Source organism: Meriones unguiculatus, chromosome 5 (genome assembly GCF_030254825.1).
Source record: "Meriones unguiculatus strain TT.TT164.6M chromosome 5, Bangor_MerUng_6.1, whole genome shotgun sequence".
Classification (NCBI taxonomy): Eukaryota; Metazoa; Chordata; class Mammalia; order Rodentia; family Muridae; genus Meriones; species Meriones unguiculatus.
Genome location: NC_083353.1, coordinates 110,854,173 through 110,875,635, shown reverse-complemented (window position 1 = coordinate 110,875,635; position 21,463 = coordinate 110,854,173). Strand labels below are relative to the sequence as shown.

The 21,463-nt window shown below is 48.1% G+C and overlaps 1 protein-coding gene across 1 annotated transcript in view; it reads left to right on the top strand.

Moving 5' to 3' along the window:
- Positions 1–3,604: 3,604 nt before the first annotated feature.
- Positions 3,605–21,463, top strand: part of B4galnt3 (beta-1,4-N-acetyl-galactosaminyltransferase 3) — a 90,738-nt gene continuing 72,879 nt past the window's right edge. Inside the window, exon 1 of the mRNA XM_021632582.2 lies at positions 3,605–3,823. Within this exon, the coding sequence (XP_021488257.1) occupies positions 3,655–3,823 (169 nt within the window). The 5' untranslated portion in view covers positions 3,605–3,654. The remainder of the gene's footprint in view (positions 3,824–21,463) is intronic.

Genomic DNA, 21,463 nt, shown 5'->3' with positions numbered 1-21,463 from the left:
TTTTTTTTTTGGTGTGGGGAGTGTATGTGTGTGCACCCACCTTCCCTGGGGATCAAACACATCCTCTACCACTGACACACAGCCCAGCTCGCTCTTCCCTTCTGCATTTGCTACCCCTAGATTCCTTTGTCTCTATGCTGACCTCGGCTGGCTTTAGAAAGCCTGTCTTGACTTTTCCTTCAATGCTTCTATAATCAGAAAAGAAGAACTTCTTTTGTGGCATGGCTTGCTTTGACGCTGAAATCCTTGACCAGCCAAAATCCAAAGAAAGCTCTTTCCAAGCGGCCCCACACGTGTGGTAGTTCGAAGAGGTTTGGCTCCCACAGACTCATGTGTTTGAAGGCTTGGCCATAGGGAGTGGCACTATTAGGAGGTTTATTGGAGAAGGTGTGGCCTTGTTGGAGGAAGTGTGTCACTGGTCAGGCAGGCTTTGAGGTGTCCTACGCTTAGGATAACCCTCAGCTCCTCGCACACCAAGCCTGTCTGCATGATGCCAAGCTTCGTGCCATGATGACACTGGACTGAACCTCTGAAACTGTAAGTTATTCCCAATTAAATGTTTTCCTTTGTAAGTGTTGCCTTTGTCATGGTGTCTCTTCACAGCAATAAAACTCTAAGACACGCAGGCAATAGGATATAATTATTTTTCCTTTCATGTGTGGCCTCTGCATTGTGACTCTGGGTTATGGTGGGCTCAGTGTCAGAAGGTAAAGGTCCCTGAAAGACATGAGAAGGATTAGTGAGTATCCAGTTGTTGTTGATACAACAACCAACAGACATAATAAACAATGTATTCAGCCGGTTGATGGTGGAACAAGCCTTTAATCCCAGCACTCAGGTGGCAGAGGCAGGTGAATCTCTGTGAGTTCGAGGCCAGCCTGGTCTATAGAGTGAGTACAGGACAGCCAGAAGTACGCAGAGAAACACTGTCTCAACAACATCAACAAAACAATATAGTTAACACATTAGCCTGCATGTATGGGTCAGTGTGAATATTTCGATCCATATCTTTAGCTCTGGAGTTCAGTTGATCAGGAAAGAAATGTGAGTGCCCAAGTCTGTGATAACACCAGAAGCCAAAAACAAAGGAATACAGGGTTGGGGTACTTGTCCAGCATGCATAAGGCCTTGGGGTTCAATCTCTAACACGGTAAAAGTAAAAATTTTAACAGGGGTGTAGAGCAAGCACAGTACCATGGAGGGGTATGGAGCAGGAAAGCAGACGGAAGACAGGAGAGGGACACCATGAGAATTTCCTGGTCTTCTCTACCCACACCTCCATCTTCCAGGAAGCTGTAAGAACAGAACGCAGGGCTAGAGTGTGGCTCAGCGGTACAGCTTGTGTTCAGCCAGCGCGAGACTTGAGCCTAATTCTTAGCAAGGATCAAAAGTGAGGAAAGGCGGGCTCAAGGATGGGAGACACAAGGTGATTTGATTGTACCTCTGTGTTTCTTGGCAGCTTATTGCTTGGGCCAGACATTTGACCTTTAAAGTGTCTGATTTCTTTTTCAATAAAATCTTTTCTCCTCAACGAGACGATATGTTTCCCTGTTTCCTATCTCTCCCAGTTCCCACATACAGGTACCTTGAGAGTTTGGTTGAATGTGACAATTGCCAGCTTTCAGGAGTGAAAGTTGCAAGTGCCTCAGCCTAACCCTCAGCTGTGTTGCTACCAATAAAAAAAGAGGCTTTATGGGAGCCCCAGCCGCTTCCCTCCAGATTCAGGCTAACTTGACCGTGCTGCCCTCCTGCCTTCGACTTTCGGAAAACAAACAAGTGAACGCAATTCTCCAAACCTTCCTTCACAGAGACACTTCCTCGGGACTTCTGTTAGAGAACTACCTTTTGCATTCACCTCCTGCTGAAGAACCACAGTGAGGAAAACCCACTGCAGACTTCTGCCCTGTCCATTTGCATGATAGGTGCTTGATTTTAATATGTCCCGAAACACACTAGGTCCTTCCACTTTCTCTCCTTTTCCTCTCCCCCCCCCGGGGGGGCCATTTTTGTGTGTCCTTAGTCTGGCCTCACATTCAACTACATAGCAGAGACTGACTGAATTTTAGGCCCTCCTTTGCTTTTCCCTCGGATCCCTGGGATCACAGGTGTGTGTCACCATGCCCAGCTCTCTGCACATTCTTCTGAGAGTGGAAAACTGAACCTCCACCTGCTGGGTGACCTCTGCCGATTCCCTCTGCCCTTCTGGGTTTTTAACTCATTTAAATCAGATAATACTGCTTTCTGTGCCTAAAGTCAGAGCGTTGGAATGCGGAGTATCTGGAGGACCCTTTCAACCCCTAGGGACTTTTTTCCCCCCTCTCCTGTTGTTTTTGTGTGAAGCAGAGCTCCAGATTTTTTAAAAGGCATTTTCATATAGGCTTCAGCATGAGCGTTGGGAGAAAAGGAGACACTCAGAAGAAAGTAATATCCAACCGTGGTATGGTCTCCTTAAGGAAGAGGTGCCTCTCCTTTTCGTTTTTCTCTTTCTCCCCTCTTTTAAAAAATATTTTATGTTTAATTAAACGTGTGTACGTGTGTGTGTGTGTGTGTGTGTGTGTTTGTGTGGGTGACAGGTTGCAGCAGAAGCTAGAAAAGAAAGTTGGAGTCACAGGTGATTTGGGTTCTGGGAACCCAACTCAGGTCCTGTGGCATTATGCGCTCTTAACAGCTGAGCCATCTGTCAGGACCAGCCCGCCCCCTGTTCATTTCCTCATTTCTTTTGTGGTTCTGGGATGGAACCCAGGGCCTCCTCCATGCTAAGCTCGTGGACTACTAAATTACTCCACCATTTTTCCCCCAAATTCTCCAACATCCCTTTCACCCAAACACCCAAAATGGGGGAAACTTCTCGTTGCGTTTCCCTGGTGCCTTTCAGAGTGTGGCGTGGCCAGGAAAACAAAAACAAAAACACAGCCGTATTCAGATTTGACTTGGAAGACAGAGTTTAGGCTAAATGAAGTGTGGTTGGAACTAGGGCTGTTGTAGCAGGGAAGGGCCCTGAGGCCAAAGTCACAGAGGTCACTTAAAAAAAAAAAAATCTCGGCTCCACATCTCCCTCGGAGGAGCGGCGACTGGGCTTCCGTCGGTCACAGAGTCCACGTCTCAACTCGCTTCTTCTTTCATTCCCATTATCTCCCTCATCACACACCCGACACACCCCTCCCACACAACCCCAAGCCGGTGGCTGCGTCAGGGACCAGCTCTCCGGCCCCACCTCTCGGCTGCCCTCGGCCTCTCGGGGGCGGAGCCCACCTGTGCCCGGGGGCGGGGCCGAGACAGGTAGGGTGTAAGGTAATGCTCGGCGCTGAAAGAAGGCGCCCTGACCGCAGCCAGCAAGCGAGCAAGCGAGCGCCGGGGCCGGCGGACACCTTAGGAGAGCCTCCCGGGCAGGAGCGAGGAAGGAAGGAAAGAGGGAGGGAGGTGGAGGGCCTGAGACGAGGAGAGGCGTGGAGCGGACACTTGGGGAGGAGGAGCCCGGCTCCGCGGCCGGAGGGAGACCTGCGAGGCGCCCGCGCCGCCGAGGGACCCCGGCGCGCCGAGCATGATCGGGCGGCCGGCTGGAGGGCGAGCCGGGGAGCCTGGCCGTGCGCCGCGCTGAGAGGCAGAGCCGGGCCGGGGCGGTGAGTGGGGAAGCCGGCGCCCGGGCGGAGCGCCATGGGGAGCCCCCGCGCCGCGCTGCTGATGCTGCTCGTGCGCCCGATCAAGCTGCTGAGGAGGCGCTTCCGGCTGCTGCTGCTGCTCGCCGTGGTGTCGGTGGGACTCTGGACTCTGTATCTGGAGCTGGTGGCGTCGGCCCAGGCCGGCAGGAACCCCCTGAATCACAGTGAGTAGCGCCGGGGGGCGAGGAGGTGGCGGAGGTGGGCGGGCGCTCCGGGGCGGGGACCCGCCTCTCCCGTGCCGATTCCAGGTGCCGGCGCCGCCCCGCGCGTTCCCGGGGACCTGGGCCAGTGGGGGGCCGCCGAGGGTCGCTGCTCCTGGCTCGCCCACCCAGGGCTTGGGGTCGTGACGCCCTCGGGACCTCCCGAGCGCTGGTGGAGGTTTGGGGGCGCCTTCCACCCTTGCGGGACTCCTAGCCTCGCGGTTGTCGAGCGCGGGCACTCGGCCGCACGCTGCGGTCGGCGCCGCCCCGACTTCGTCCTCCGCTCGCTGGTGGAGCTGGCTCGCTGTTTGCTCACCGGCCGAGCTTTCGGGGGGAGAGGGGGTTCTTTTTCAATCGCACCTCCGAGGGGGCCGCCTGGCCTTCCCGCCTTGCGTGCGCCGCTGTTTCCAAGTCTCCCGCCTCGCGAGTGCGCAGTTCTCTGCTCGTCCAGACTGCCTCCTCCAGTGTTTGAAGCTCTGCCTGCAAAACCCGCGCTCATCTCACAAACGCTAACAAACCCCGCCTAAGGCGACCCTGCCATGACTAAACTCTTACTTGTATTTTTAGTTGATCAAAGCACTCGTTTCTGCTTAGGAAAACGGAAGGAAGTGGCCTTTCCCCCCTTCAATGGATATGATTATCCACAGGGACTTTCAATATACTTTTGACAGCCCCAACAAAGTATAAAGTCATCTTCTGGTAGCCAGAAGAGAGTGGAGAAGTTCCCAGGAGGGCCAGGTGCCCTTCTCCAGCCTAAAGGGGGAAGTTCTAGTTTATTTTCTCCCGGGGTTTCACTTTCCTGTTTTAAGAAACTTAAAGAATACCCTCCTGGAAGATACTTTGGTCTACGGCTTTACCCTTAGCTGGATGTGGTGTTTTGTCTTTTGTGGGCCAGAAGAAGAAATTACCGTCCTGGTCAGTAACCAAGCGGGGTCGGTTTGGAGATGTGTACTTATAGCCTAACCTCAGCGGTCTGTGAGCGAGGGGACTGACTGTCACAGGAGATCAAGCTACTGGCTATATGTAGCTAGAGATGGAGAGGAAAAAGAGGAATCTGGCCTACGTGATCTCTAGGGTCCCTCTCGGTTGGGGTATGGAGACTATATGGCCTCTGCCAACTGAGCGTTTCCATGGTGAGAGCCCTGCACACCTGGGAGAGAAAGTTGCACTCAGCCGCAGGCGTATAGGATTCTCCCTTCGCTTGACCCCGGGCTCCCTGGTCAGCTTTTGGTTTTTGTTTTTGTTTTTGTTTTTCTTTTGGAGGCGCTCACGCCAGGGCCACCCAGCCGCAGGTGGCTGAACTTTCTTGGAGTGTGTACAGGTGGGAGGCTTGGATCCAGCTCCTTGGAACACCCTTTGGCAGCACGGTTCGAGGGAGACTCTATATAAACTGGGGCAGGGAAGCAGTTGCTTTGTGATGCTGAAGTCAGCGCGTTGCCTTCACTCCTCTGCCTCAGGTGTGCTTTCTCTTCCCAGACCAAGCCCTGGTGGCTTAATAAGCCGCACACTGGCTCCCAGCCTCTGGATCATGCTGCCTTCCTCAGACCAGACTAGTGGGCTTTTAAATATTTATTTTAAAATTATTTCTTTTTCCATACTGACCGTTCTCCAAAAATTATGTTCCCAGCATCTTGTTCCAGAATTAACTTAGAGTTCCTTGTGGTTTCTTTCTTTCCTTCCATCCTTTCTCTCTCTCTCTCTCTCTCTCTCTTTCATTCTTTCTTTTATTCTTGTTGAGACAGTTGCTTACACTGTATAGCCCAGGCTGGCCAGCAACTTGCTATGTATTGCAGGCTGGGCTTGATTTCATGATCTTCCTGTCTCAGTCTCCTGAGCGCTGATTATGGTGAATGTCCTAGAGTCTGCCTTTCTGCTTATGATCTCTCTCTCTTTCTGGCTTTTCGAGACAGGGTTTCTCTGTGTAGCCCTGGCTGTCCCGGAGCTCACTCTGTAAACCAGGCTAGCTTCAAACTAAGAGATCCTCTTATCTTTGCCTCCTGAGTGCTGGGATTAAAGGCGATTGTCTTCATGCCCTGTCTTCCTTGTGATTTTTAACATGAGCCTAAGCTCACTGAAGATCATAGATTCTAAGATCATAGATCTTAGATTCCCAGGACCCTGAGGTCCACCCACTGTGCAATGTGTCCTAGTCCTGCCTTGATTTCCTTGTGGGGTGAGATTTAGAGGGTGGCTGTACTTGTTCTCATTGAATTTTTTTTTTTTCCAAGACAGAGTTTTTCTGTGTATCTCTGGCAGTCTTGGAACTCAATCTATAGATCAGGCTGGCCACAAACCCAGAGATCTGCCTGCCTCTGAGTGCTGGGATTTCAGGCTTATGCCACCACCAACTGGCTTCATTCTTTTTGCTATTAAGAAGTCCAGATGTTTTGCATCAAAATTCCCTCTCTTGCCGTGTCTTACTCCCAGCTCAGAGCTATTCCTCTTTGGGGAAGAAGTAGGGGAGAAGTAAGAAGGGGGCTGCTGGTGTTCCCTCCCCCACACCCTGCATACCGATAGCAATCAGAGTAGCTAAGCTGCCCCTTCCAGCACTGCATACAGGACTTGACCACAGCAACCAGAACCCCATCTTGGCCCCGTTTCCCAGTGAGCCACCCTGCCACTTTCTAGCATTCTCTGCCAACTCAGTCCACTACCCGCCTTCCTGTCATCTGTGAGGCTGGCCTCCACTGCCCAGAACCTGTCATTTGCTTGTCCTTGTGTGAGGGTATATTGGTTTAGCACTGGAAAAGTGTATAGAGAATGGCAGTCACAAACTCTAGGGTGGCAAAATAATGACAGGGGAGCATAGTTTCTGCTCCATCTTTACAAAATAACCTGGTAGTTTGAAATATGGATGGTGTGCAATTTGGGCTCCATATGCAGAAAAAGATATAACTACGAATGGGGGAGCTTTAAGGGAAAACAGCTAAAATCGTTAAAGAAAAGGGTCCCGTGGCTGGAAGAACTACAGCCATTCACCCAGTCATATTTATTTAATACATGGCCCAAGTAAAGCGCTGGGCTAGGTCATCTTATTAATTAATCAATCAATTATTTATTTTTTGAGACAGGGTTTCTCCATTTAGCCCTGGCTGTCCTGGAACTCACTCTGTAGACCAGGCTGGACTTGAATTCTCAGAGATCTGCCTGCCTCTGCCTCCTGAGTGCTGGGATCAAAGGCGTGCGCCACCACTGCTGGCTGTGCTAGGTTATATAGATGTGATGACCGAAATGTGCCGTCTTAGTTAGGACTATTGTTGCTGTGATGAAGCACCACGACCATAAGCAAATTGGGAAGGAAAGGGTTTATCTGAGTTACACTTCTCCACTTCATGGTCCATCATTGAAGGAAGTCAGGGCAGGACAGGAACTCAACAAGCCAGTAACCTGGAGGCAGGAGCTGATGTGAAGTCCACAGAGGGGTGCTGCTTACTGGTTTCTCTACATGGCTTACTCAGCCTGCTTTCTTATACACCCAAGGACCACCAACTCAGGGATGGCTCCTCCCACAATGGACTGGACCCTTCCACATCAATCACTAATTTAGGAAATGCCCTACAGGCTTGCCCGCAGCCTTATTTATTTATTTATTTTTGTTTTTTTGAGACAGGGTTTCACTACGGCCTAATCCTATTGGAAGCATTTTCTCAGTTGAGGCTCCCTCTCCAATGACTATAACCTGTGTCAAGTTGACTTAACACTAGCCAGTACAATGGGTTTACATTTTTGTTTTTTTTGTTTTTTTTCCTATAGCTTTCTGTCTAGGAGTCGAGCAAGGTGGGTTCTGTGAAAACAATCAGAATGCGAAAAAATTAAGTTTTTTCAAACGTAGAGAATAGATGTTGCTGTGATATTTCTGAAAATGGGAGCCAGCTCTCAAGTAATTTCATAGAAGTGGAGGTGTTCAGGGCGATGGTGAGGAGTTGGTCAGATTCTGATGAACTGAGGCTGGAGAGATGGCTCAGTGGTTACGAGCCTTTGCTGCTCTTTCGGGGGACCCAGGTTTGGTTCCTGGCATCAACATGGAGGCATGCATGTGATACACTTATATTGATTGATGCACACAAAATTTAAAAAATAATGACTGGAGGCTGGGGGTGTAGTTCGGTCGGCAGTGTGCTTGTCTGGTGTGCAGGAAGCTCTGGGTTTGTCCCTCAGGACCGTATAAAACTGGATGTGGGGCACACTTGCAGTCACAGCACCCTGGGTAGAGACAGGAGGATCAGAAGTTCAAAGTGAACCTTATATGCTAAGCCTGTTCAAGGCCAGCCCGTGCTACATGAGACCCTGCCTCAAAAGAAAAAAACAAAACAAAACTCACCACCACCACCAACAAAGTGAAAGGAGAGAAAAGAAGACTCCGATGGAGGCAGAAAAGAGGCTACTCTCAGGCAGCAAAGAACAGGAGGCAGGGAAAAGGAAAAGTTGGTACTTGGGAATATGGAGCCACTGAGTGTGGTGAGACAGAGGGTATATAGGTCAATGAAGGATGAGGCTCAGCTGTGAAAGACTGTTGGGCCCCTGAGCTGCTGAGAGACTTTGAAGAACAATTGGAAAAGAAAGCATAGCATCTAGTTCGTGGAAAGCAGGAAAACAGGTGTTAAGTTTTAGGGTAGGATAGCACTGCTGGGTGGAACAGTCAAGGGCCGTGCAAAGCTGCTTACTAATACTGTGAGGACGGGTAGTGGCATTGGAACAGGGTCTTGAGAACTCCGTGCTCTTGCCCACATCTGAATCCTTAAGTTTCTGGATGGTAAAAGCGGCTCTGGGATGGCTAGTCACAGTAGTGGTGATGCTCAGAGCGCCTGAGGTGACGGCTGCATTCAGACAACGCACCTAAGTGTGTCAGAATTCTACTAGCTGGTGTGGACTGGATGAACAGCAGCCCAGGCAGCAGACTGTTGAGGGTCCTCCATGCAGGTAGGCTTTAACAAGTTATGTTCATAGTCGGGCATGGTGGCACACACCTTTAACCCCAGCACTCAGGAGGCAGAGACAGGAAGATCTCTGTGAGTTCAAGGTCAGCCTGGTCTACAGAGCACGTTTCAGGACAGACAGGGCTACACAGAGAAACCTGTCTTGAAAAACAAAAACCAACCAAACAACAACAAACAAACAAAAAAATCCAAGTTATATCCATTTCTTCATATTGAGCCAGGTAAGGTTCTGCCAGAAGGCAGAGGTCACACTAAAATGGTTTCTAGGTTCTTTGCTATATAATGGACTCACAGTTGGGGTCAACTTGGAGCCAAGAGATGACATTTGTTATAAAGCCAGCACAGAGAGACAGTGACCACAGTGTATACTGGTTTCATTTTTAGAACGGGGGCTGGCGTGTTCCTACCCAAGTACTAGGTTTACCTGCTGGACACCAAAGTGCTCACAAGCCTAGGAAACTAATTGTCTTTTGCTGCCTCTTAGGTCTGCCTAAGTTGGTCCTTGTGAGTTTTGACTGGCTTGAGTACACCAAGGGAAGGAGGACCTTCCACCAATGTCAGGCAGACATCCTATCATCACAGCCATTCTGCTTGGAAGGATACAAACTTCCTGGAGCAGAGGTAACCCAGGGCAGAGCTGTAATCCGAGAAGTGAGTGGCAGGGAGACACAAATGAGGCAGATTTGTGGGCAAAGGAGGATAGTATGGCTTGGAGGGGAACCTCACAGGTCAGCACAGGTCAGCACAGGTCAGCACAGGTCAGCACAGGTCAGCACAGCCCAACCCAGCCTAGCCCAGCCCAGCCCAGCACAGCTCAGCTCCTGCTGTCGGACACACTGCTCTTTCTTGAGGAACCACTGGCTCTTTATCTTGTGCTCTTCTTGCCTCTCTGTGCCTTGGTGTTTGGTATATCATATATCACCTGGCTGCTATGGGTCCCTTCAAGTTAGTACATAGTTCTGGGCACATACTAAGCACTCACTTAATTAAATATGTCTGCTAACTGAGGCTGCTGAGATGGCTCAGCCGTTAAAAGCACCGACTGCCCTTCCAGATGACCCAGGTTCAATTTCCAGCACCCACATGGAGGCTCCCAGCTGTCTCTAACTCCATTTCCAGGGGATCAACACCCTTACACACATACAGGCAAAACACCAATGCACATAAAAAAGTAATAAATAAGCCTTGCGTTTAAGAGGCGGGCAGATCTCTGTGAGCTGGAGGCCAACCTGGTCTACTAAGCGATTCCAGGATACACAGAGAGACCCTGTGTCAAACAAACAAAAACCCTCTGCTAACCATTAGACAGTTCTGTCACAGTGTCTGATAATTTCTATCAGCAGAGACTGATTTATCAGTGACTAACTCAAGAATAAGACCCAGGAATTCTTGTCCTTTGTACCATCATACACATAATCTCTAATGCCTTTGAGTATGGATGTCAAAAATAAGAAATAACGCCTTTGAATATGAATGTCAAAGATAAAAATTGAGCAGTCTCTGGGGGTGGTGGTGACTCATGCCTTTTTGATCCCAGCACTTGGGAGGCAGAGGCAGGCGGACCTCTGAGTTTGAGGTCATTTGAGGTCAGTCTGTTCTATAGAGTGAGTTCCAGGACAGCCATGGCTACACAGAGAAACCTCAAAAAGAAAAAAAGGAATTGAGAAGATGGTCCTGAGTTTGGTTCCTAGCATCCTTGTTGGGCAAATTCACAGCGCCTGCAACTCCAGCTCCAGGGGATCAGAGCCTCTGAGGACACATACACTTACACACACACGAACACACATAGACTTAGATATAGACCCATAATTCAAAAGAAAAACTTAAAAAGAATTGAGGCACCTGTGTTGTTTGTGAGTGTTGCCTAGCAGGTGTGTGGAATTTGAGGAGAGGAGAAAGCACCCTTCTTTGTGTCTGTCCTTTACCCGGACTCTGGAGTCCTGTTCTGATGGAACCCGAGGGTATCTTGGCACGACAACCCCCAGCTACATCCTGTTCCCCACCTCGGGATTCTCAGTCTACGTGTGGTGGCACTGGAGCTACCAGACACAGCCCGTCCTTCAGGGCTTGATTCTTCTACTTCCGCAGCACACGGTCTTCTGAAACGGCCGCTTCTGTGCTGGTTCACTGGAGGCTGGAAGGTATACAGCAGTAATTTTCCAGGCCACAGCCTCTGGCCTGGCCCTGCCGTGCTGAGCTTTCTGGAGCAGAGCAGAGCGGCTGCTGTGGCGTTTGCTTTGGAAGGGGGCCTGGAGGCTGTTCTTGGGCTTGGTGCTGTCTAGTGTCTACCAACTTCCACCGGCCTCAAGTCCCTCCCCTTGAAGAAATTTTCCACTAGCACTTTTTCTTATATCCCAAGACGGTGAGGTCTAAACCAGGCCAACTATACATTTAAGCTGTGGTGCAGCCCTCCTTTGACGTTTCGAGCTACCTAATTAATAGATTTCTAGAGTAACTAACATGAGAGAATACTGCTGGGACAGATAAGTTTGGATGGCAGATATAAAGGCTGTAGGACTGAATGAAAAGGTTGTGTATTCTGAGCAAAGCGTGATAGGGCTTTAGTTTTGTTTTGTTTCTGTTTTTATACTCATGCTTCCTGTCCCCCTTCCATCCCCCTTTTAGACAGGGTTTCATGTTGCCCAGGCTAGCCTCCAACTCCCGATTAGCCAAGGATGACCTTGAGCTTCTGATGCTTTTGCCTTCCTGAGTGAACCTGATACCTTGGATTACAGACACGCTTTGCGACACACCAGTTCCTTTCATGTGGTGAGGAGGAAAAGCCAGGGCTTCCTGCATGCTAGGCAAACGCTCTACCAACCAATAGCTCTATCTCTGGCTCAGATTCCTCAAATGTTGGAAGCATCCATTACATAAAAATGATCGCGTTAATTAATTATTTTTTGCTTTGCTAGAGTTTGAGCTAAGACTTTGTACCACTATACCTATATTCGTAGCTAAGAAAAAAAAAAGATTGTCTTTGAGATTCGAGGCCAGTCTGGTCTACAGAGTGAGTTCCAGGACAGCCAAGGTTACATAGAGGATGTCTGTCTGTCTGTCTCTCTGAGTCAGAGTCTCACCATGTAGCTCTTGCTGGCCTGGAACTCACCATGTAGATCAGGCTGACTTTGAACTCACAGGCATCTGCCTGCCTTTGCCTTCTACATGCTGGGTTAAAGGCGTGCACATGTGCCACCGTGCCCCGCTATTTCTGCTTCTTTTAAATTATGTCTGTCTGTTTGCCTGTGTGCTCACGGAAGCCAGAGGTGTCATACCCTGCTGGAGCTGGAGCCACAGGCAGTTGTAAGCTGCCTGGCGGGTGCTAGAAATCCAGCTTGAATTCTCCATAAGAGTCCTAAACATGTTCTAACTACTGAGGCATTCTCCAGCTCTCAGTTTTTTTTAAAAAACCTTTTGATTGAAGACACAGATACACAGAGACAGGCGGGCAGTCTGGCACTCCCACACGGGGAGGGGGTGTGTATAGTGTGATTGGCAGCCTACCTGGGTAGCCATCCATGATGAAGAAACAACAATCCTGTTAGACCCTTGGGCTTCCCTTTGCAAATTAACCCATGGCACCAGCATCTATTAATTTAGACTGTTTTATATGTCATTCAAGTAGAATCACACATTTGATTTGTTATATGCATTTGACACATACACACAGAAGTTTTTCTCGAGACAGGGTCTTGTATAATCCAGGCTGGCCTTCAACTCACTGTGTACCTGAAGCTGGTCTTGAATTTCTGATCTTGCCCCTACCCGCCAAGTCCCAGTATTGCAAGCGTGTGTCCCAGTGCCTGGCTTTAAAATATTCTTTGTTTCTAAAAATAATGAATATTCCTTGTCCCCAGTGACAGCTTATAGCTGGACCATGTTAAACTGCAGAGCTTTACTATTCTGTGCTATAGGCACTCTAGCATAACTGATGTAACATCAGTGCCTAAGGGAAGCTTGGGGACCCAGCAAAACTGGGAGCTGTTGCTTTTTGTTTGTTTGTTTGTTTGTTTGAGATAGGGTTTCTCTGTGTAGCCTTGGCTGGACTCACTTTGTAGACCAGCTGGCCTCATAGAGGTCCACCTGCCTCTGCCTTCCCGAGTTCTGAGATAACAGGTGTGTGTCCTGCTGGGTTTTTGCTTTTATTGTGTGTGAACCCCCCCCCCGCCAAAAAATATTTCTTTCAGTCTTGATACTGGAATAACTATGTTTAACTTCAGCAGTTTAGTTTTTATTGGCCAAGTCAGCCCTGGTTTTTCCCTTTGTGTAGGTATTAGAAAGCCTTAGCTTTTAATTCCTCCTTCACATGGAGAAAAGCATAAGGGATTTCATGATTTGTAACCTGCCTTCCCTCCCTCCCTCTTCCCTTCCTTCCTCCCTCCCTCTTTTCTCCCTTCCTTCCTTCTTTCCTTCCTTCTTTTCTTCACTTTATAATGGTAGGGATGGAACCCAGAACTTCACTTATGTTAAGCAAGTGCTTTCTTTACAACTGAGCTATGTTCCCAGCTGCAGATCTGTATTTTTCTATCAATTTTATGCCTATACTAATTTATTTTTTTTTTGTGTATGTCCTACAGCTACTTCTAGTTTATATCATCTTAACAGCCTGTGATTCTTACAAGCCACTTAATTAAAAAAATCAATAAGAGTGCTACAGTATACATTGCAACATTTAAAAAATTGCCCCTGTCCACTACTCTAACTGAGAGATTATTGAAAAGAAACTGCAGAATAAGTAAATAAAGTAGCACAAGCTGGTTGGTATATAAAGAAGATTCTAGATTTAAAAACACAAAAATCTAGAAAATTATTTCCTTTAAAAAAAAAAAGGAAGAGCTGCGGAATGCTATGCCTTAAAGATGGAGCTGGTTTCCGCCTTCCACCTTCCCGATGGTGAGTGCTCTCTGTCACGAACAACTACACATTTGGCTAAGGCCAAGGATCTGGCTTGCTTCCATGTATGTGGACCTATCTGCATTGCCCCCGTGGCACGCCTGGGTTGGCTACCCAGAGGCTATTTAAGCTGTGGGCTGGCTTTCCCCGGGGTCCGAGGATTGTTCAATATTCCTGAATAAACTGCATTGAAAAAAAAAAAAAAAAGGAAAAACAAAAAAACAAAACCACAAGCCAGGCTCGGTGGTACATTTCTCTAATCCCAGCACTCAGGGAGGCAGAGGCAGGTAGATCTCTGAGTTTGAGGCCAGCCTGGTCTACATAGGACAGTCAGGGCTACACAGAGCAGCCCTGTCTCAAAAAAAAAAAGCCAATTGGAAATTTGAATGTTATTCAAAAATAAATCCTCACCTTTTTGTATGGAAAGATCATTCAAAATGTAGGATTTACTGACAGACACTGGGACCTGAGCCACTGTTGTTGCAAGGTAATGTAAACAAGGAACATTCAGTATGGCTTGGGTGCTTCCCAACACAGCAAGGCTAGAAACCTCATCTGTCACATGGGCACTGCCAGTGTAAGAGAGACCTGAGCGTGTCAGGGGGATCACGGATGTGAAGACCCATGTCTGCTGCCCAGCCCGTGGCTCACAGATCCGTAAAGCCACAAACAGAGCTTTCTCCCCTTTCTGAACAGCTGAGGACATAGATCAGGGAAAAGATTTTGTTCCCCTCTTCCAATTTCTTCTTTGTTTGTTTGTTTGTTTGTTTTTCGAGACAGGGTTTCTCTGTGTATCAGATCCCTGGCTGTCCTGGACTCACTTTGTAGACCAGGTTGGTTTTGAACTCGTAGAGATCTGCTTGCCTCTGCTGGGGAGTGCTGGGATTAAAAACATGAATCACCACACCCAGCTTCCTCTTCTAGTTTGTTTGTTTGTTTCTAAAATGATATTTATTTATTTTATGTTTAGAGCGCTCTGTTTTCATGCACACCAGCGGAGGGGATCATATTCCATTACGGATGGTTGTGAGTCACCATGTCGCTGCTGGGAACTGAACTCAGGACCTTTGGAAGAACAGCCAGTGCACTTAATCACTGAGCCATCTCTCCAGCCCCTCTTCCAGTTTCTTGTCCTTTTCCTTTTATCAGTTTGTTTTCCAAGATAGTCTCTCTACATAGTTCAGGCTGGCCTTGAACCTATGGTTCTCCTGCCTTCATCTTCTGGTTGAGATTACAGGTTTGTATCAATATAGCCAGCTTTTTTTTTTTTTTTTTAGCTCTCACTATACAGCCTGTCCTGTCCGTGAACTCACGGAGATCCATCCGAAAGGATTGCCCGGCCATACTTGGACTCCATTTCTTTTGAACCATGTTTCTGTGTTCTGCTTTATAGGTGGTAAAATTATGCTTTGTAGCATCAGGGCCCTTAGAAGAGGGCTGAAGGATGGGAACAGGGGAGAAAAGGCCCCTGTTGTGCTGGCGTACACCTGTGGTCCCTGCGCTTGGGAGGCTGAGGTTGGTGGATCTCTGTGAGTTTAAGGTCAGCCTGGTCTACATAATGAGTTCCAGGCCAGCCAGAGCTACACAGTGAGACCTTGTCTCAAAAAAAGTTGTGTGTATATAGAGAGATGGCTCAGCAGTTCAGAGCACTGTCACTCTTCCAGAGGACTGGTGTTCAAATCCCAGCGCCCCATGACAGCTCACTGTCTGTAACCCCAGTTCCAGGGCTTCTGATACCCTCACATAGACGTGCAGGCAAAACCTAAAAATAAATAAATAAATAAATAAATAAATAAATAAATAAGGAAGGAAGGAAAGAGAGAGAGGAAGGAGGAGGATAGGAAGAGAGAAAGGACTTCCAAGAGATTCTCTATATAAGCACCCAGGAAATTGATTAATGTGTGTTTTTCAATTTTCAGTTTGCAAATCTTGAATGGTAACTGGGATGATTCACTCTAAAGCTTAAGGGAAAATGTCTATGGAGCATTTGCTTTTTTTTGTAGAGAACTGAACAGAATAAAACCTTGATGGTTCCTGGAAAACTGTGGAACATGAAGACAAGGCAGGGTTTTAATCCCAGTTCTGTTACTCACTGATTTAAGACTTCACTTAAGGTAATTCCTTTCCGAGCCTCCGCCGAGGCCTCATCTGGGTCAGGGGTCAGTCTGCTTGGTGTAGAGCTTTCTTCTTAGTGAGGTTAATGAGTCTACCACATACAGGTGACTAATTAGAGGTCAGGAAGTTAAGTGCTCTGTGAATGTCGCCCCCCCCAACCCCCAACACACACCTCTTTCTCCTTGAAGTTTCCAGTCTGGAGGAAATAGAGAGGGGGTCAATTGATGGAGTCCTCCACTGCCCTGTGGCCAGGGCTCCTTCAGGTTAGCCTATGCCAAACCTGTGCCCACCTCCAGGCATTCGCTGCCCAGGCCATTTCTGCCCAGCACCTGCTCCTGGAAACACATTCTCCAGCCACTCTTTTCCTTCATGCTGCTTAGCACTGAGTCCGTCTCTCCACCCCTGCTATAGGCACATATCTGCATCCGGTTGGGAGGCAGGTCAGCAGACGGAGACTTAGCCCAGTTTTCTTGTAGTAGGACAGGAAAGTGCACTCCTCGGGACACAACAGCCTGTCATGACACTGTGTGCTCCGGGCTACATGCTAAGGACGGAAGGCTCTGGAAGGCAGGAACATGCACGGTAATCTTAATTTAGATTGTAGCATGGTGGCGCATGCCTTTACAGACACTCAGGCAGGGGCGGGAGGCTCTTTATGAGTTCCAGGTCCCCTAAGGCTACCTGATGAGGCCCTGTCTCAAACAAACAATAAAATAAAATTGATTTAAATCTTGGTTTTGACATGCTATGGGTACTAGACTAGATAAAATAATTTTTTAAATGATTAAAAACAAAGGAAAATAAAAATCTAGAGGGGACTGTATTAATTACTTTTTTGTTGCTATGGCACACATACACACACAAAACCCCGTCAAAAGCAACTTAAGGAAATATGGTGGCTTAAGTTATTTGTCAGCTTGACACACCTGGGAAAGGGACCCTCAGTTCACAGTTGCTTGTGTTGGCTTCCAGCAGCCATGTCTGTGTGTTTCCTTGCCTGCTGATGGAAGATTAAAGGAGGCATTGTCATCCCTGGTCAGGTGAGGCTCCCTGCATGATGGACTGTGATCTATTGGTTTTGGCGGCGTTGTTTAGCACAGCAGCGGGGAAAGTAACCAGGGCAGGAAGGAAGGGTTTATTTTGGCTAATAATTGGGGATATTGTCTATCATGCTGTGGAAGACCTGGTGGCAAGGTCACGGAAGGTCACATTGTATTCCCACTTACGAAACACTGAGCAGTGAATGCTGATGTTTTGTTCCCTCCCTTCCTTCCTTGCTTCCTTCCTTGGTTGCTTCCTTCCTTCCTTCCTTCCTTCCTTCCTTCCTTCCTTCCTTCCTTCCTTCCTTTCTTTTTTTTTTTGAGACAGCATTTCCCTGGCTGTCCTGGACTTGCCTCACTTTGTAGACCAGGCTGGCCTCGAACTCCCAGATCTACCTGCCTCTGCCTCCTGAGTGCTGAGATTAAAGATGTGCGCACTGCCGTCACCACCGCCACCCAGCGAGATTTACTTACTTTTGTTTATGTGTCCGTGTGAGTGCAGGTAGACTATGGAAGCCAGAAGCTGGCGTTGGAATTCCCCTGAAGCTGGACTTACAGGTGGTTGCAAGCTGCCTGATACGGGTGCTGGGAACCAAACTTGGGTCTTTGTGAGTGCTGAACTACCTCACCTTCCACCTTTCAGCTTGCACATCTAAGCTCTCTGACAGTCTCTGTGTGTGTGTGTATATACATGCCTGTGTGCGTGTGTGCTTTCAGAGGTGAATATTTCTGTGGGAGGCAGATGGCATTGACTAAGTGACAGCAAGGGAACCAAGACCTGGTGCTTGGGGTGAGGGAGATGAAGTTGAGTAGCCTTATATGACTTCTTGTGACATCACTCTGCAGAATTCAGACCTGCTAAGGGATGGGGTGGCAACATAAACCCTCTTAGGCAGGAGTTTGAGGTAACAAAAGCCCCCTTTTAGAAATTAATTTGTATTTCTACTCATCAGACATTTATTGAGCGTCTGTATATTCTAGGGACTGACTGTACGAAGGTAGAACTGTTGGAAGTTTACAGGGTGGTTTACAACAGACGTTCAGAGCTGGTCATGATAGCACATGTCTGTAATCCCAGTGCTTAGGAGACTGAGAAAGGTTGCTGCAACTCTGATGCCAGCTTTGCCCGTGTGGTATGATTTTCTTTTAAAGGTAAGGTATTTATTTTGAGATAGGTAAGGTATGCAGCCCTGGCTGTCCTGGAACTCACCATGTAAACGTGAATTCATGGAAATCTGCCTACCTGTGCTTCCACCATGCTGGGCTACAACCCTGTCTTAAAAGAAATAGCCATGTGTGTGGCATGGGCTCTTAATCCTAGGACTCAGTAGGCAGACACAGGTGAGTCTCTGTGAGTTCCAGGTCAGCTAGGGTGACACAGCCAGGCTCTGTCTCGAATGAATGAATGAATGAATGAATGGCATGAATGAATGACCTCCTCAACCTGAAACCACCCCTAGTGGTTACTATTGTGACCTCCCCTTCCAAGGGTAGGCAGTGAGTGTCTAGCTTGAAAGGGAGACAGACAAAACCTGAGCCATCTCAAGGAAAGATGTGATAGAGTTTGGTGGCAGAGGTGATGTAGTTAAAGAGAAAGTAAGAAGTTTTGGGTTTCAGACATGAATCTCTGACTCCATTCATTCTGTCCTGATCATTTTAGTTAAGGGACGCTGTATCTCAAAAGTGTTCTTGTCGGAAGGAAGTACCTTAGTTCTTCTCATATCTTCTTCGTCTCTGGGATCTGGGTACGGTGCTCATCTCGGAGAACAATGTTAAGGGACCAGGACACAAATCAGAGTTCAGCAAATATTTCCCGAGCACTTGTGAAATTCCAGACCATGTCCTTGGCACTGGGAGAGTAGTATGGGTTATGAAATTTAACAGGTTCTCCCACCCCGTTTGTAGATCCTGAGTTTATGATGATGGAGGGACAGGTGATAATCAAGCCAGCAAACAGGGAAGGATTTTAGATGGTTTTGTGGCATTCTGGAAGGAGGAACATAGCAGTGGCCCAAAGTGACCATGTGGAGGCAAGAGGCTTCCCAACAGGTGACATTTTGAAAACAGGTGTCTTAGCAGTACAGGATATGATTAAGCACCCGATGAATGTCAGGATTATACGGCCTTTAGTGATCCAGAAAGGGGACCCTGGTAGGAGATAGAAAAAGGACAAAGTCACTGCTGGTTTTTGGTTTACCATTCCACCCTTCCTGCTACCATGGAAGCTTTGCCCTATTGCCTCCTGGCAGGAAGAGCCAGCCGCTGCTTCTGAGCTCTCTGCTCAGGGTTATTCTGGGCCTAGAGAGAGACCCATAGTGATATAAACCTGGATCCCAAAACAAGGATGGGTGGGGTTAAGTCCCTCCTCTCCCTCTGAAAGCCTGGCTGGAATTAACCTCTGTTCCCCCATTCCCTCACGACGGACTTTTTTCAGACCTCCATTAGTGCACTTATCAAGGTCTGCATGCATCAGAGTTATTTCTGTCTGGGTTCGTCTTCCCCCAGGAGATTATGAATTTCTAGAGTGCTGGACTTAGGCATGCTGCCCCCACCCCCTCACCCCATTTCGCTCCCTGATGCAGAGATTTTTAACACTTTGTAGATTGTGGATACTTGTAAGAATCTCATGGAGAAACTATAAGCCCTGTCTCCGGAAGTTTGTTCGCCCTTTAAATATTTCACATACTATTTTGGCGGGGGGGAGGGGTTACTCAGTCCCCTGACCCCTATCCCGGAATCATTAGGCAGTCATTTTTTTAAGCGTTTCCCTCAGTGCTCCTGGTAAGCTCTCAGGAGCTGATTGACGAGAACTTTCTGCCTTTAGTTGCAGAGGACGGATACTACGTGGTAGCAAAGGAGCGGAAAGGGCACCTCTGTAAAAGGGTGCTCCCTGGAAAGTGGATGCGCCCATCCAGCAGGCAGTGCTGTTCAGAGGACTGTGGCTCTGCCTCCCGAGGCTTGGGCTGGCCTTCTGTCACATCTTTGCCATTGTTCATGCTGTGTTCTGTTGCCAGCCCTTCTGGTGGCTTTTCAAACTCTGCCCACCCTTTGATCTCCCCTCCTCTCTCCTGAGCCTTCTTTGACTGTTTCAGAACAGCTGACCTCATCGACCTTGGGACTTCATTGCGGTTCAAGTTGTGTGCTTGTCCTCTGGGTCCGTCCCCTGTATTCCAGCAGCCTGAGGTGACTCGGTTAGGGCAGCTGCCAGCACTGTTCTGTAAGCATTTGTGGAGCACCTGAGGAGGTGCGTGGTCACCTCGGATTTACGCTGCCCTAGCTCTGAGGTTGCCACGATGCCACCCAGACCGCCTGCTATTATTGTGTAATGGTCCCCCAGCCCCCGGAGAGATGTATAGCTCAGCGGTGTAGTTGAGGATGATCCTAACCTTCTGATCCTCTAGCCTCTGCCTCCCAAGTACTGGGATTTCAAGCTTGTGCCACCCAGAGCTTTTGTGCATGCTAGGCAAGTGGTCTCCCAATGGAGCTACATCTCCAGCCTGCTGGTGGGTTCTTAAATCCCCTGTGTGTCTCTTCGGATTGGTTTCAAGGCTCTGTCTCTAACATATCACATGGCTACCTGCCCTCCAGTCCCAGATTGTAAAGAATGAAGTTCTTGAGATTTCTGGTATCTGCATTATTATTATTATTATTATTATTATTATTATTATTATTATTGACTCACGGCAGACATCCACAGTAGAACGTGGAATCTTCTGATTGGGTCTCTGTGCAATCTGAAAGTCATGCCCCACGCCATTCACCGGGTGGTTGCTACAAACTGATCTGAGCTACTCTTTAAAATGGAATCTGTTTGGCCAACTTCATGACTTTACTAAGGAAGAATTTAAGGCCTAGAGAATTTTAATTATGTAGATGGCCAAACTGGGCTCTGAACTCCTGAGAACCACTTGGCCTGCTCATGCATTCCCCTTTTATTTGCCAATGCTTTCTTCTTCTTCCTCTGAAATCAGCGGTTCTCAACGTGTGTGTGTGTGTGTGTGTGTGTGTGTGTGTGTGTGTGTGTGTTGCAACCGCTTTGGGTATGGGGGTCGTACAGCCCTTTCAAAGGGGTCTCTAAGAGCATTGGAAAACAGGTATTTACATTACGATTCATAACAGTAGCAAAGTTGCAGTTATGAGGTAGCAAGGAAATAATTTTATGGTTGGGAAGGTAACCACAGCGTGAGGACCAGTATTAGAGGGTCGAAGCATTAGGAAGGTTGAGAACCGCTGCCTTAAGTGATATTTTGTTTTCTCAGGGCTGGTGGTAGGAGCCAGTGCATCATGCATGCCAGGCTAGTACCGCACCATTGAGCAACACCCTCAGCCTGTGTTTATCTTTTCTTACCAGAGAGGCAGCTAACGTCATTGCCACTTCGTTGCCGGGGGGGATCATGTTGCCAACTCAACAACTGCTCTCAGCGGTAATCTGTGGCTTTCCTCAAGTTTCTCTTTTGACACCTGCTTTGATATTAGTGGTGGAGAGTAGCCTGCAAAGATGTTCATATTGATGTTGAATTCTCACGTTGCAAGGGGCAGGTCAAGACTTGACATTCCTCATCTAACAGATGCCTTTGCTTTAGGCTCTCTTCCTGAGAACAGAGGCCATTCAGTGTTGA